Source organism: Dendropsophus ebraccatus, chromosome 5, assembly GCF_027789765.1.
Source record: "Dendropsophus ebraccatus isolate aDenEbr1 chromosome 5, aDenEbr1.pat, whole genome shotgun sequence".
NCBI lineage: Eukaryota > Metazoa > Chordata > Amphibia > Anura > Hylidae > Dendropsophus > Dendropsophus ebraccatus.
In genome coordinates, this window is record NC_091458.1 from 87,809,434 (window position 1) to 87,821,880 (window position 12,447).

Here is a 12,447-nt window from a genome sequence, read left to right on the forward strand (position 1 = left end):
TCAATGATTATACTGTATAGCAGAAGCATGAACTGATACTTTCCAATAAAATAGCTTGTCACATATTTCTACCTTCGCAGCTCAGCCCAAATGCAGGATGTCTCAGAGCATTACTGAAGATGTTGTATTGTCCCTATTGTCACGGTATGACCGATTTGAAGCCTTGTACCAACTACTGCCTCAACGTGATGAAGGGCTGTTTGGCCAATCAGGCTGATTTGGACATTGAATGGAATCTCTTTGTCGGTATGGAAACATATTTATTACAGTTGTATGACTAGATTGTACGATAGTGGTTTAATGTTTGCTAAAGATGCTAAAAAAATTCCAAGAGCCATGTAGCCAATGTCATAAAAAGTGTTTATTGGAATTTAAATGTATTATTGTTATTGTTATAAAAATTGCTCCTTTTTTTAGCCTGCTGGGCATGCAGACCAGTTTTACATAAGTACATACTGTATGTGAACTTACATAACATGGATGCTTCATGTAGACATACTATCACAAAAAAGTACATCCAAGACCATAAATCTAATTAACCCTATGCTGAAATTATTGACTACTATCATATATGCCTTGGGCTTCAATCCCTCAACTACTACACTACTTTCATCTTTTTTATGTATTTAAAAAGAAAAATCCATTATAGTCTATGAAGAGAGTTTAAAATACAAATGCATCTATAAGTTATCCCTATTTTTACACTTTCCATAGACTTTTAACCTCTTAAAGAGACTGTCAGCAGGTTTGGCCTGCCCTATCTAAGGGTAGCATAAAATAGTGACAGATGTATCACTTTCATTGTTCTGTGCAGATGATACAGAGATATCCTCCTGAATAACATGGACAATAAGTAGTCCTCCCCTTATGTGCATGAGCCCTGTAGTCCTGGATATTCATGAGAAGCCAAAAACTACACTTACATGCTGGGTTGTGGCAATTTTCACATTTTTGTTTATTTCTCCTCGTCTTCTAAGAGCCATAGCGCTCTTATTTTTCAACCAACAGGGCTGTTTGGGGTCTTATTTTTTTTGTCACGATCTCTAGTTTTTATTGGTACCATATATGTGTAGATGGGACATTTGTTTTTTTTTTCTAATATATAATTTAACAGAAAATTAGCAATTCTGGTGCTTTGTATCATTGCATATTGCCTGCCTGTTGCCGATTCTATGTGTAGATCACAGATCTGACTACATGGAGGAAGGTAAGAGACCTCCAGCAGTCAGTTAAAATGACTGTCTAGATCGGACAGTGACAGGAGAGCACTGTCCTCACTGCGTCCTCACTGTAAATGGCTGTCATTAACACTGAAGACACAGCTGCTGCTGGTTCTCACGCTCTATGAAGCAAGCTCAGCTCCTGAGCCCACTCCATAGAGCCTCTGGACCTACTGTCATCAGTACATCATGGGTCCTTAAGTGACAGGCTCCTATGACGTACCAGTATGTCATAGGTCCTTAGGGCGTTAAGGCTATGATGACACACAGTAAAATAAAAGCAAAATGCAGCTATATTTTCAATGTAATAACTAGAGATGAGCGAACCTTGAGCATGCTCGAGTCGGTCCAAACCCGAACTTTCGGCATTTGATTAGCGGTGGCTGCTGAACTTGGATAAAGCCCTAAGGCTATGTGGAAATCATGGATATAGTCATTGGCTGTATCCATGTTTTCCAGACAACCTTAGAGCTTTATCCATGTTCAGCAGCCCCCGCTAATCAGATACCGAACGTTCAGGTTCGGATCGACCTAGCCTAGGAGTGTTTTTCCTACATAATATAAGTAAAAAATACTCTTGAAGGATTTTGTGTTCCCAATAGCAAGAATGTAGTTGTTATTACACTACCCAGGTTTCTGCTAGTTTCCATTTCTGGGTCCCATCTCAACACAGGGACTTGCTTCAGACAGGGATTGGCTGAATGGGAATTAAAGAGTACCTGTCACTAAAATATGTTTTGACATGCCATCAGGCATGTCAAAAAATCCTATTAGGTCTTATTGCTGACCCCTGCTGGGATCAGGAGATATAACCAGGGAGAGGATGCAGCAGAAGCTCAATCCACTTTTCGGCCACCTCCCCTGACCATCAAAGTAGATTCATAGACTCCCATTTTAGTTGTCTCCCAATGTAGGAAGTGTCCCATTATTGGAGAGCCAGGGAGTGAATGAGTCGGCTCCCCGGCTGTATCTCCTGATCAAAGCAGGTGTCAGCAGACACCCATTGTGGTCAATAACTTTTGACATATCTAATAAGTTATTTTTGATGACAGGTACTCTTTGAGAGCCAACAAAACAGCCGGCAACTTAATGACGGCTATAAAAAGGCATACTGACAGCCATTAATGAGTTAAAATGAAAATTAGAATAGAGTTCAACAAAAAATAGGTTTTGTAAACTGAAAAAGGAGGATTTATGAATGATGTGGTAATAACGTCTTATAGAATGCTGCTAAAGCTTTCTATCAAGCCTTTCTGATTGTGCAGTGATGGCTTTTTATATCTCATCAGAGACGCATTGGTAGATTAATTACCAGCACAAGTGGATTTATCAAATAGTTTGAAGCCGTAATTAATCTAGCTACACTCCTGAGTGGATCCATAAAACATTCACTGGCTGTACAGTTCAAGAACTAGTCTTAGAAATACAGATCTGGCAATGTTCAAATGGATACCAAGCTCTAAAATTTATTATGAAATAATGGTATGTTCACACAGCGTAAAAAAAAGTAGGAATAAGAATACCTGTATTTAGATGTATTTTTCTCTTAATATCAGCATCAAAATATGTCTATTTTGTGTTTTTAATACGTGTGATTAATAGTTTTATTCTTTTTTCACCATATTCTTTTTAAAATAACAGACAATGAAATATGCAAGTAAATGACCTATCACTTTATTTCACTGTTTTTGCATTAAACACTGCCATTTTTCTTTGTGCTGAAAAAAACTGACCTAAAAATCTGTTGAAAATATGGCCATACCCTTTTTATGGCTCTAAAATTGCAGCTGTAAAATAAATATGTGTATTCTCAAATTGTCATTTTACTATTGAGTTTAATAGAATTAAATTCTTACAAATACTGCTGTTTATTAAACCATAATACAACCATTTTACCATTAAAAACACAGATAAAGGATATGTCAACATAGCCTAAAAATAAACACTGTGTGAGGTATGATATATTCATTTACTTAAGTTGTGGTTTGTGGGCATCTTGTACTGTATTGGGCAAAATAAACAAATAAAAACCTCAACACAGCCATACTTGGAAATGATGGGGTCAACCCATATGCATATGGTGGAGAGGACAACTGAATTCTACAGACATTTGAAACATCTTACCTGTAACTTACGGGTGTGGCCAGGTGTTTAACCCCTTCCCATGAATCACATACTGGCACGTCCTAATCTGCATGTCGGCAGAAGGACATGCCAGTATGTGACTTGGCATAGAAGCCCCTGTTATCACGCCGTGGCGGGTTTGGGGGGGATGAGTTCTGACAGTGATAAAAAAAATAATAATAAATGTAGAAAGAATTTAAAAAATACAGTACGCTGGCAATAAAATTATTACATGATTAAACCTGCACAGTGACCACAAAAAAAATAAAATGAGAATAAATGCTAATATGCAATTAGTAATTGTGGGGGTCACAATCCTTTTAACTGACTACCGGAGGTATAACATTTACCTCTGTGTAGTCAGCTTTGTGATCTTCACATAGAATCTGCCACGGGCGGGCTCTATGTGAAGATTGCAGATAACACTGATCAATGCTTTGCAATGGCCTAGCATTGACCAGTGTAGGCAATCTAGTGATTGCATGTATTAGTCCTCTAGGGGGAATTCAAAAGTGAGAAAAAAGAGTAAAAAGTTTTAACAATGACAAAGACCCTCCCTCAATAAAAGTTAAAATGACCCCTTTACCATTTTATATATAAAACACAAAAAAATAAACATATTGGGGGGGGGGGATTTACGAAGGGCACGCCAGGGAGAAGATGAAGATTCCCCCCTTCTCCCTGGCGTACGCCTCCCGTACGCCCGTCTCGCCCGATGGGTGGGCTAGCGGAGCTTGGGACTGTGATAAAGCAGGGAGGAGGCGTGGCCTCCTCCCATTCCTCATTTATTCTGATTTACGCCTGCTTACAGGCGCAAATCATGACGCAAATCTACACCTGCTGGAAGCGTACGCTTCAGTGAATCCTGCCATGAAAAGGGGGCGGGGCTTAATATAAGAACAGCGTACTTGTACGCCGGTCTTCGTAAATCCCCCCCATTATGTATATCGTAGTGTGCACAATTGTCTGATCTATTAACCCCTTAGTGACCGCCGATACGGCTTTCTACGGCGGTCACTAATGGTCCTTATTCTGCTGCCATCAGCTTTTTACGGCGATGGCAGAGAATAAGGCTGCGGGGCCGGGTCGGCCCCCACCCCATCCCCCCGGCTACCGGAGGTAGCTGAGGGGTTGGGGCAGTGTGTGAGGTCCGTCCCGGCCCCCCCCCTTACCGACGATCGCCGCTATTAACGTTATAGCGGCGACCGTCGGTAAAGGAGATTACCGGTGCCGCCGCCGCCTTTCATCTCCCCCCGCCGTGAATCTACGGCGGGGGGAGATGAAATAACTGTCCCCCAGACCTCAGATCAGCCCCCCCTAGTGCCCCAATAACTAACCCCCCTCCCCCGGCGGCCATCATTTCCAAGATGGCCGCCGCCATCGCTGTTAACCGACTAATGTCGGTTCACAGCGATGTAAAAGTTAAAATGAATGAAAGCCCCATGCTCTCCGCCACCGGAGGTAGCGGAGAGCATGGGGCAGTCATCGGGGACCCCCCTGTTTGGTCCCGGTACAAGCGATCAGCGGTATATACTATATACCGCTGATCGCTTGTGCCATGTGCTCCAGGCACTTTTTATCCCCTGTCACCATGAATGATTGGTGACAGGGGATAAAAAGTGATGTCCCCCCACCCCCCAAGTCGCCCCCCACCCCCCCTGTCACCCCCGTCCCCCAGTCACCCCCCCTTCCCCATATACTCACCGGATCCACGGAGCTCCTTCCTCCTCGACGTCCTGGCTGGTTATGAAGTGCGCATGCGCTTCACAACCAGCCAACTCTGAAAATTTAAAGTGACAGAGACCAATTTGGTCTCTGTCACAGAACTATGATTACTGTGATAGAAAATATCACAGTAATCATAGTAATACAGTGAAAATGAATGTGTAAAGTACAAAAAGTGACAAACATACAAAAAAATAAAACACACACTTTTTATTATAGTAAGAATTGCAGTTTACTCCCAAATTACCCCTAACCCCTCCCCAGATTACCCGTAACCACCGCACGTTGCCCGTAACCACCGCACGTTGCCCGTAACCACCGCACGTTGCCCGTAACCACCGCACGTTGCCCGTAACCACCGCACGTTGCCCGTAACCACCGCACGTTGCCCGTAACCACCACAAATTGCCAGTGACCCCCTCCCGATTGCCCGTAACCACCCCAAATTACATGTACCCACCCCAGATTACCTATAAGCACTTCAGTTTATCAGTAACAATCCCAGATTGTCTGTAACCCTTCCAGGTTGCACATAACCCCCCAGGTTCCCCGTAATCATGCCAGATTACATGTAACCCCCCCCCAGATTGCACGTAACCACCGCGCGTTGCCTCTGACCACGCCACGATGCCTCTGACCACCGCACGTCGCCTCTGACCACCGCACGTCGCCTCTGACCACCGCACGTTGCCTCTGACCACCACCCGTCGCCTCTGACCACGCCAAATTGCCAATGACCCCCTCCAGATTGCGGTGCCCATGCCAGATAACAGGTATCCACCCCAGATTGCCTATAAGAACTTCAGTTTATCCGTAACCACCCCACATTGCCCGTAACCACCCCACGTTGCCCGTAAGCACCCCAGATTGTCAGTAAGCACTGCAGGTTGCCCGTAACCACCCCACGTTGCCCGTAACCACCCCAGATTGTCTGTAAGCACTGCAGGTTGCCCGTAACCACCCCACGTTGCCCGTAACCACCCCAGATTGTCTGTAAGCACTGCAGGTTGCCCGTAACCACCCCACGTTTCCTGTAACCATCCCAGATTGTCTGTAAGCACAGCAGATTGCCCGTAACCAGCCCACGTTGCCTGTAACCAGCCCACGTTGCCTGTAACCAGCCCACGTTGCCTGTAACCAGCCCACGTTGCCTGTAACCACCCCACGTTGCCGTAAACACAGCAGGTTGCCCGTGACCACCACACGTTGCCCATAACCACCCCTCGTTGCCTGTAACCACCCCAGGTTGCCGTAACCACAGCAGGTTGCCCGTGACCACCCCATGTTGTCCGTAACCACCCCAGATTACCTGTAACCACCTCAGGTTGCCCATAACCACCCCTGGTTGCCCGTAACCACCCCACATTACCTGTAATCTCATTTTTTTTATTCTATTTTAGTAACTGCGCTATTCTAATAACCATTACTAGCTGCAATTTTGCTCCTGTAAATTGGCGCTCCTTCCCTTCTGAGCCCTGCTGTGTGCCCATACAGTGGTTTATGCCCACATATGGGGTACCGTTGTACTCAGGAGAACCTGCGTTACAGATTTTGGGGTACGTTTTCTCTCCTGTTCCTCGTCAAATTGAGAAATTTCAAACTAAACCAACATATTATTGGAAAAATTAGAGTTTTTCATTTTTACTGGCCAATTTTAAATACTTTCCTCTAATACCTATGGGGTAAAAATGGTCACCACACCCCAAGATGAATTCTTTGAGGGGTGCACTTTCCAAAATAGGGTGACTTTTGGGGGGAATCTATTCTGCTGACACTACAGGGGCTCTGCAAACGCACCTGGCGCTCAGAAACTTCTTCAGAAAAATCTGCACTGAAAATGCTAATTGGCGCTCCTTCCCTTCTGAGCCCGGCTGTGTGCCCATGCAGTGGTTTATGCCCACATATGGGGTACCGTTCTACTCAGGAGAACCTGCTTTACATATATTGGGGTGACATTTCTCTCCTGTTCCTCGAGAAATTGAGAAATTTCAAACTAAAGGAACATATTATTGGAAAAAATTGAGTTTTTCATTTTTACTGTCTACTTTTGAATACTTTCCTCAAACACCTGTGGGGTCAAAATGCTCACCACACCCCAAAATAAATTCTTTGAGGGGTGCACTTTCTAAAATGGGGTGACTTATTGGGAGATTTTACTCTGCGGACACTACAGTGGCTCTGCAAACGCACCTGGCGCTCTTCAGCAAAATCTGCATTGAAAAAGCTAATTGGCGCTCCTTTCCTTCTGAGCCCTCCTGTGTGCCCATGCAGTGGTTTATGCCCACATATGAGGTACCTTTTCACTTAGGAGAACCTGCGTTACAAATTTTGGGGTACTTTTTTCCTCTTGTTCCTCATAAAATTGAGAAATTTCAAACTAAAAGAACATAATATTGGAAAAATTTGAGTTTTTAATTTTTACTATCTACTTTTGAATACATTCCTCTAATACCTGTGGGGTCAAAATGGTCACCACACACCAAGATGAATACTTTGAGGGGTGCACTTTCCAAAATGGAGTGACTTATGGCGAGATTTTACTCCGCTGGCACTACAGGGGCACTGCAAATGCACCTGTCGCTCGGAAACTTCTGCAGCAAAATCTGCATTGAAAAAGCTAATTGGCGCTCCTTCCCTTCTGAGCATTCCTGTGTGCCCATGCAGTGGTTTATGCCCACATATGGGGTACCATTGTACTCAGGAGAACCTGCGTTACAAATTTTGGGGTACTTTTTTCCTCTTGTTCCTCGTGAAATTGAGAAATTTCAAACTAAACGAACATATTATTGGAAGAATTTGAGTTTTTCATTTTTACTGTCTTCTTTTGAATACTTTCCTGTAATACCTGTGGGGTCAAAATGGTCACCACACACCAAGATGAATTCTTTGAGGGGTGTACTTTCCAAAATGGGGTGACTTATGGGGGTTTTTCTCTCTGCTGACACTACAGGGGCACTGCAAACGCACCTGGCGCTCAGAAACTTCTTCAGCAAAATTTGCATTGGAAAAGCTAATTGGCGCTCCCTTCCTTCTGAGCCCTGCTGTGTGCCCATACAGTGGTTTACGCCCACATATGGGGTACCGTTGTACTCAAGAGAACCTGCATTACAAATTTTGGGGTGCTTTTTGTCTCATATTCCTTTTGAAAATGAGAAACTTTAATCTAAACGTATATATTATTGGAAAATTAAAATTTTCAATTTTTTTACTGCCTAATTGTGAATACTTTCCTCCAGCCCCTGTAGGGTTAAAATGCTCATTATACCCCTAGATTAATTCTTTAAGGTGTGTAGTTTCCAAAATGGGGTCACTTATGGGGGTTTTCAGGATACCAGACTTCTAAATCCATTTAAAAAAAGAACTGTTCCCTAAAAAAATCAGTTTCACGAAAATGTGATAATTTGCTGATACATTTCTAAGCCCCATAACACCCTAAAAAAGTAAAATATGTTTACCAAATTATGCCAGAATAAAGAAGACATATTGGTAATGTGACTTAGTAACTAATTTATGTGCTACGACTTTCTTTTTTTAGAAGCAGAGAATTTCAAAGTTCATAAAATGCAAATTTTTTCAATTTTTCATGATATTTTGATGTTTTTCACAAAAAACACACAAAATAGTGACCAAATTTTGCCACTAACATAAAGTGCCATATGTCACGAAAAAACAATCTCAGAATCGCTAGCATACGTTAAAGCATCACTGAGCTATAAGAGCATAAAGTGAGACAGGTCAGATTTTGAAAAATTAGCCTGGTCATTAAGGCCCAAACTAGCTGCAGCACGAAGGGGTTAAGCTATAACAAGAAAGAAAAATATTTAAAAAATATCATACTAATTTGGCTTATAAAATATGGCACAAATAATGTTTTCTCATTTTGAAGCATATTTTATGGAAAATTAAGTATGTCATTGCAAGGGAGTACCATTTGTGGGCAGGGCCGTATTTACCACTGGGCACCCGAGGTCCGGTGCCTAGGGCAGCACCAGGGAGCAGTTTGTTTGTTTTATTTTTTTTAGTCTCCCACCTCCCCTTCAGACTTGCCAGTAAATCTGGTGTCTTTTTGAGGGGGGGAGGTATGGTCAGGTCTGGTGTGACTGTGTTGTTTAGGTCTATAAGTGCAAGTGCCTTGTCATCAAGGGGTTAAAAGTACAGTTTTCAGTATATAGTACTCATTGCACACTGTGCATCTGTATAATACTTGAGTGATAGGTTAACTTTAAATAGTTAAATGTACTAAGTTCTAAAATATTTTTCCCGACCTTTCCAAACATAAAGTGTCCCATAGCTCTTTTCTATTTTCTGTTGAATTTTAGGAATAGTTTAATAGTGGCTAAATCCATACTTTAAACAGCTAGGAATAGAAAAATAATACATACTAGGTAAATCACTGAAGTGCCATTTGAGGTGACACAAAGTAGTAAATCCTTCTACAACAATTCCCCACTGCAGTGATTTGAAAGTGGATAGAAAATTCAGAAAAATAATAAGAAATGACAAAGGATAAGTCTTGAGCTTACATTTACTTTATTGGTATAAACGCTGGTAATACTGCAGTAATTCTATATATACTAATAGCAGCAATCATATTATAGAGAGTTTTGTTTTGGATTTGTAGAGTAGGTAACAAGTAAAAAATGTACTATAATCGTCATGAATAAATTGATGATGTAATATTAATATATTTATCAGAAATGAACAATCCTCGAGCACACTTAGGTTCGTCCGAACCCGAACGCTTGGGATTTGATTACTGGTGGCTGAAGAAAACATAGATTTTCCAGGACTCCCTAGGGCTATGTTCACACAACATTTTTGTCCACTCTGAGTTCAAAATGACGGACGTTATTTAGCTGTTTGGCTGCCCATCAGAGCAGGGACAGCTGTTAGTACATTATTCTTGCTAGGTGGACTAATTGCCCTTTGGGTGTGTCTTTAATTGAAAAGCCATTGAATTTAATATTAAAACGCAGGGAAAGGCTATGTTCACACAACGTTCTTTCAGCTATGTTTAAAATGACGTCCATCATTTTGAGTCTAAAATAATGGACGTTATTTAGCTGCCTGACCTCCCCTTAGTGCACTGACGGGTGTTTGCACATTATTCTAGTTTGGTTACTAATCGGTTGTCATGGGGCTTAATTGAAAAGTCCATTGAATTTAATAGCAAAAATGCAAAAGACGTCCAAAAATAATGTTCATGTTCATTATTTTGACGTCCACGGCAAAAAAGTCCGTTTTTCAATGCATTGTGTGCATTGGACGTCCATCTTCCCATTGACTCCAATGCAATGGCATTGCAGTCAGTTAAATCTTGGCAAAAATGGACGTTACAGTAGACTTTCATTGCCATATAGAAAATGGTTGCAAAAATAGAATGCAATGACGCATTACAGGATGTAGTCATGATGCATTTTGTGTTTTCCCAAAAAAGATTAAACTGCACATTTATTTGCCGTTTCCAAACCCATGTTGATGAGCATAGAGAAATCACTGCTTTGAAGAGTCATATAAGAGAGTGTTTTATAATGGCATGCCTTATTTCATTTATATTTCTACATTGACTGACTTCCTTCTTGCTGAAATAAAATGTTCATTCGTCATCTCTGCTGGGATTCTATTTAATCTGAGCTCAAGTTCTTTTTTATTGCACTATAAGGGTAGAAATAGTTATTTCAGCTTGTCATTAAAATGTTATGTGTTAAAAAAAAAACTTTAAGGAACTAGTAAAATTTGCATGCTGTGTATGATGGTGTACAGGATGTGCAAGATTCACAGCAAAGACTAGGTTATTCAATATGTCAGGCTTCTTCCTGAACTCATTCTTGTCTGTGTACTATACAGTGTATGAGCTAAATTTATAAGTGAATATGCAAATGTAGCACTGCATATAGCATTTGTATTACTATTAGTAGAATACCCAAATACATGAACACCAACTCTCTTCTCTGATTATGGGCCCATATTTCTCTCTTTTAAGTCAGACTAGGTAAATTTACAGATCAATTATGTATAAAATACTGAATTATGATAATTAATTAGCAGTCATGTAAACTTCCTCTTTTCCCTCATCTCTATTTATTTTCATAAGAAGTGCTTTTAAGACAATTTTGACTGCTTGAACACAGGGTTTTGTTTCCTGAATATCCTGAGTGCTGAATTGCATTTTTAGGATTTGTCCATTTGTCTTAGTGTTGGATGATTAGATGCGAAATGTAAGAAAAGTGACCAAGAACAATTGCTTCTTATCAAATCATGTTCTAAGTAAGACAACTATCATTTTACTTGGGTAAACTATAAAACTATAACTTTTATAGGCCATTTATGAAGATATAAGAGTTGTCTACACTCTGTGGGAGTCTACCTAATATCGATTGTATTCTATAAACAATACTAGCTTCAAAAATACTTTATTTTTAATCATTTTTTTAATACCTATAATAATCCAAAAACCAAGAATAGAACTAAATAAACTTGATTCTGTATGCAGAAGTTATAATTTGCTATATAGGATGTCAGTCTACGACACTTGTATCTAACATATATTTAAACTATTATATACTAGAATATAATTGTGGCCTGTTGCTGAACCTAGCTTGGCATGCCCAAGGGCAAAACTGGCATTTCTATTTGGTACTAAAGTTCACACAGGTTTCCTTCTGCCCACCATATTGTCCTAATACATCAGAGTAGGGTGACGTATGTTTACACTAAAGTTGCTGATAACCCACTTAAGGACCTCTTCTGGGTCTTACAATACTAATAACTCATGTTGGACGACATGTTTTCATGAGGATACTATACTCTTAGGGAACGTTGCTGACTCCTTGCATGCGGTTATTGGAAGAGAAATATATGTTTGAGAAAAGAAAACTTCTTTATTGTGAAAAGATAACATACATTTGTGCTCAAAAGTTTACATACAGAATTTTTGCTTTCTTGTCCTTTTTTTCAGAGAATATGAAAGATAACACTTTTTTTCCACTTATGGTAAGTGGTTTGGTGAAGCCATTTATTGTTAAACTACTGTGTTATTTCTTTTTAAAGTGACTCTGTACCCACAATCTGACCCCCCAAACCACTTGTACCTTCGGATAGCTGCTTTTAATCCAAGATCTGTCCTGGGGTCCGTTTGGCAGGTTATGTAGTTATTGTCATAAAAAACTACTTTTAAACTTGCAGCCCCATGCCCAACGAGCATGGCTTAGAATAACTGTGCCCTAACTTTGCCCCACCCCTCCGTCCCTCCTCCCCACCCTCTTCATAATTAGGAATGCCACTGGAACATTTTCTCCATGCTGAACATTGCACAGGTGCCTTAACGATCCAGCCCATGTGCCGGGCTGACACAGGTGGGAAATATTGGCCAAGAAAA

At 41.0% G+C, this 12,447-nt stretch overlaps 1 protein-coding gene across 1 annotated transcript in view; it reads left to right on the forward strand.

Annotated features, from left to right (window-relative positions):
• The window catches only part of GPC6 (glypican 6), a 411,403-nt gene that overhangs the window by 249,053 nt on the left and 149,903 nt on the right, over positions 1–12,447 (forward strand). Inside the window, exon 4 of the mRNA XM_069972341.1 lies at positions 81–246. Coding sequence (XP_069828442.1) covers positions 81–246 — 166 coding nt within the window. The remainder of the gene's footprint in view (positions 1–80; positions 247–12,447) is intronic.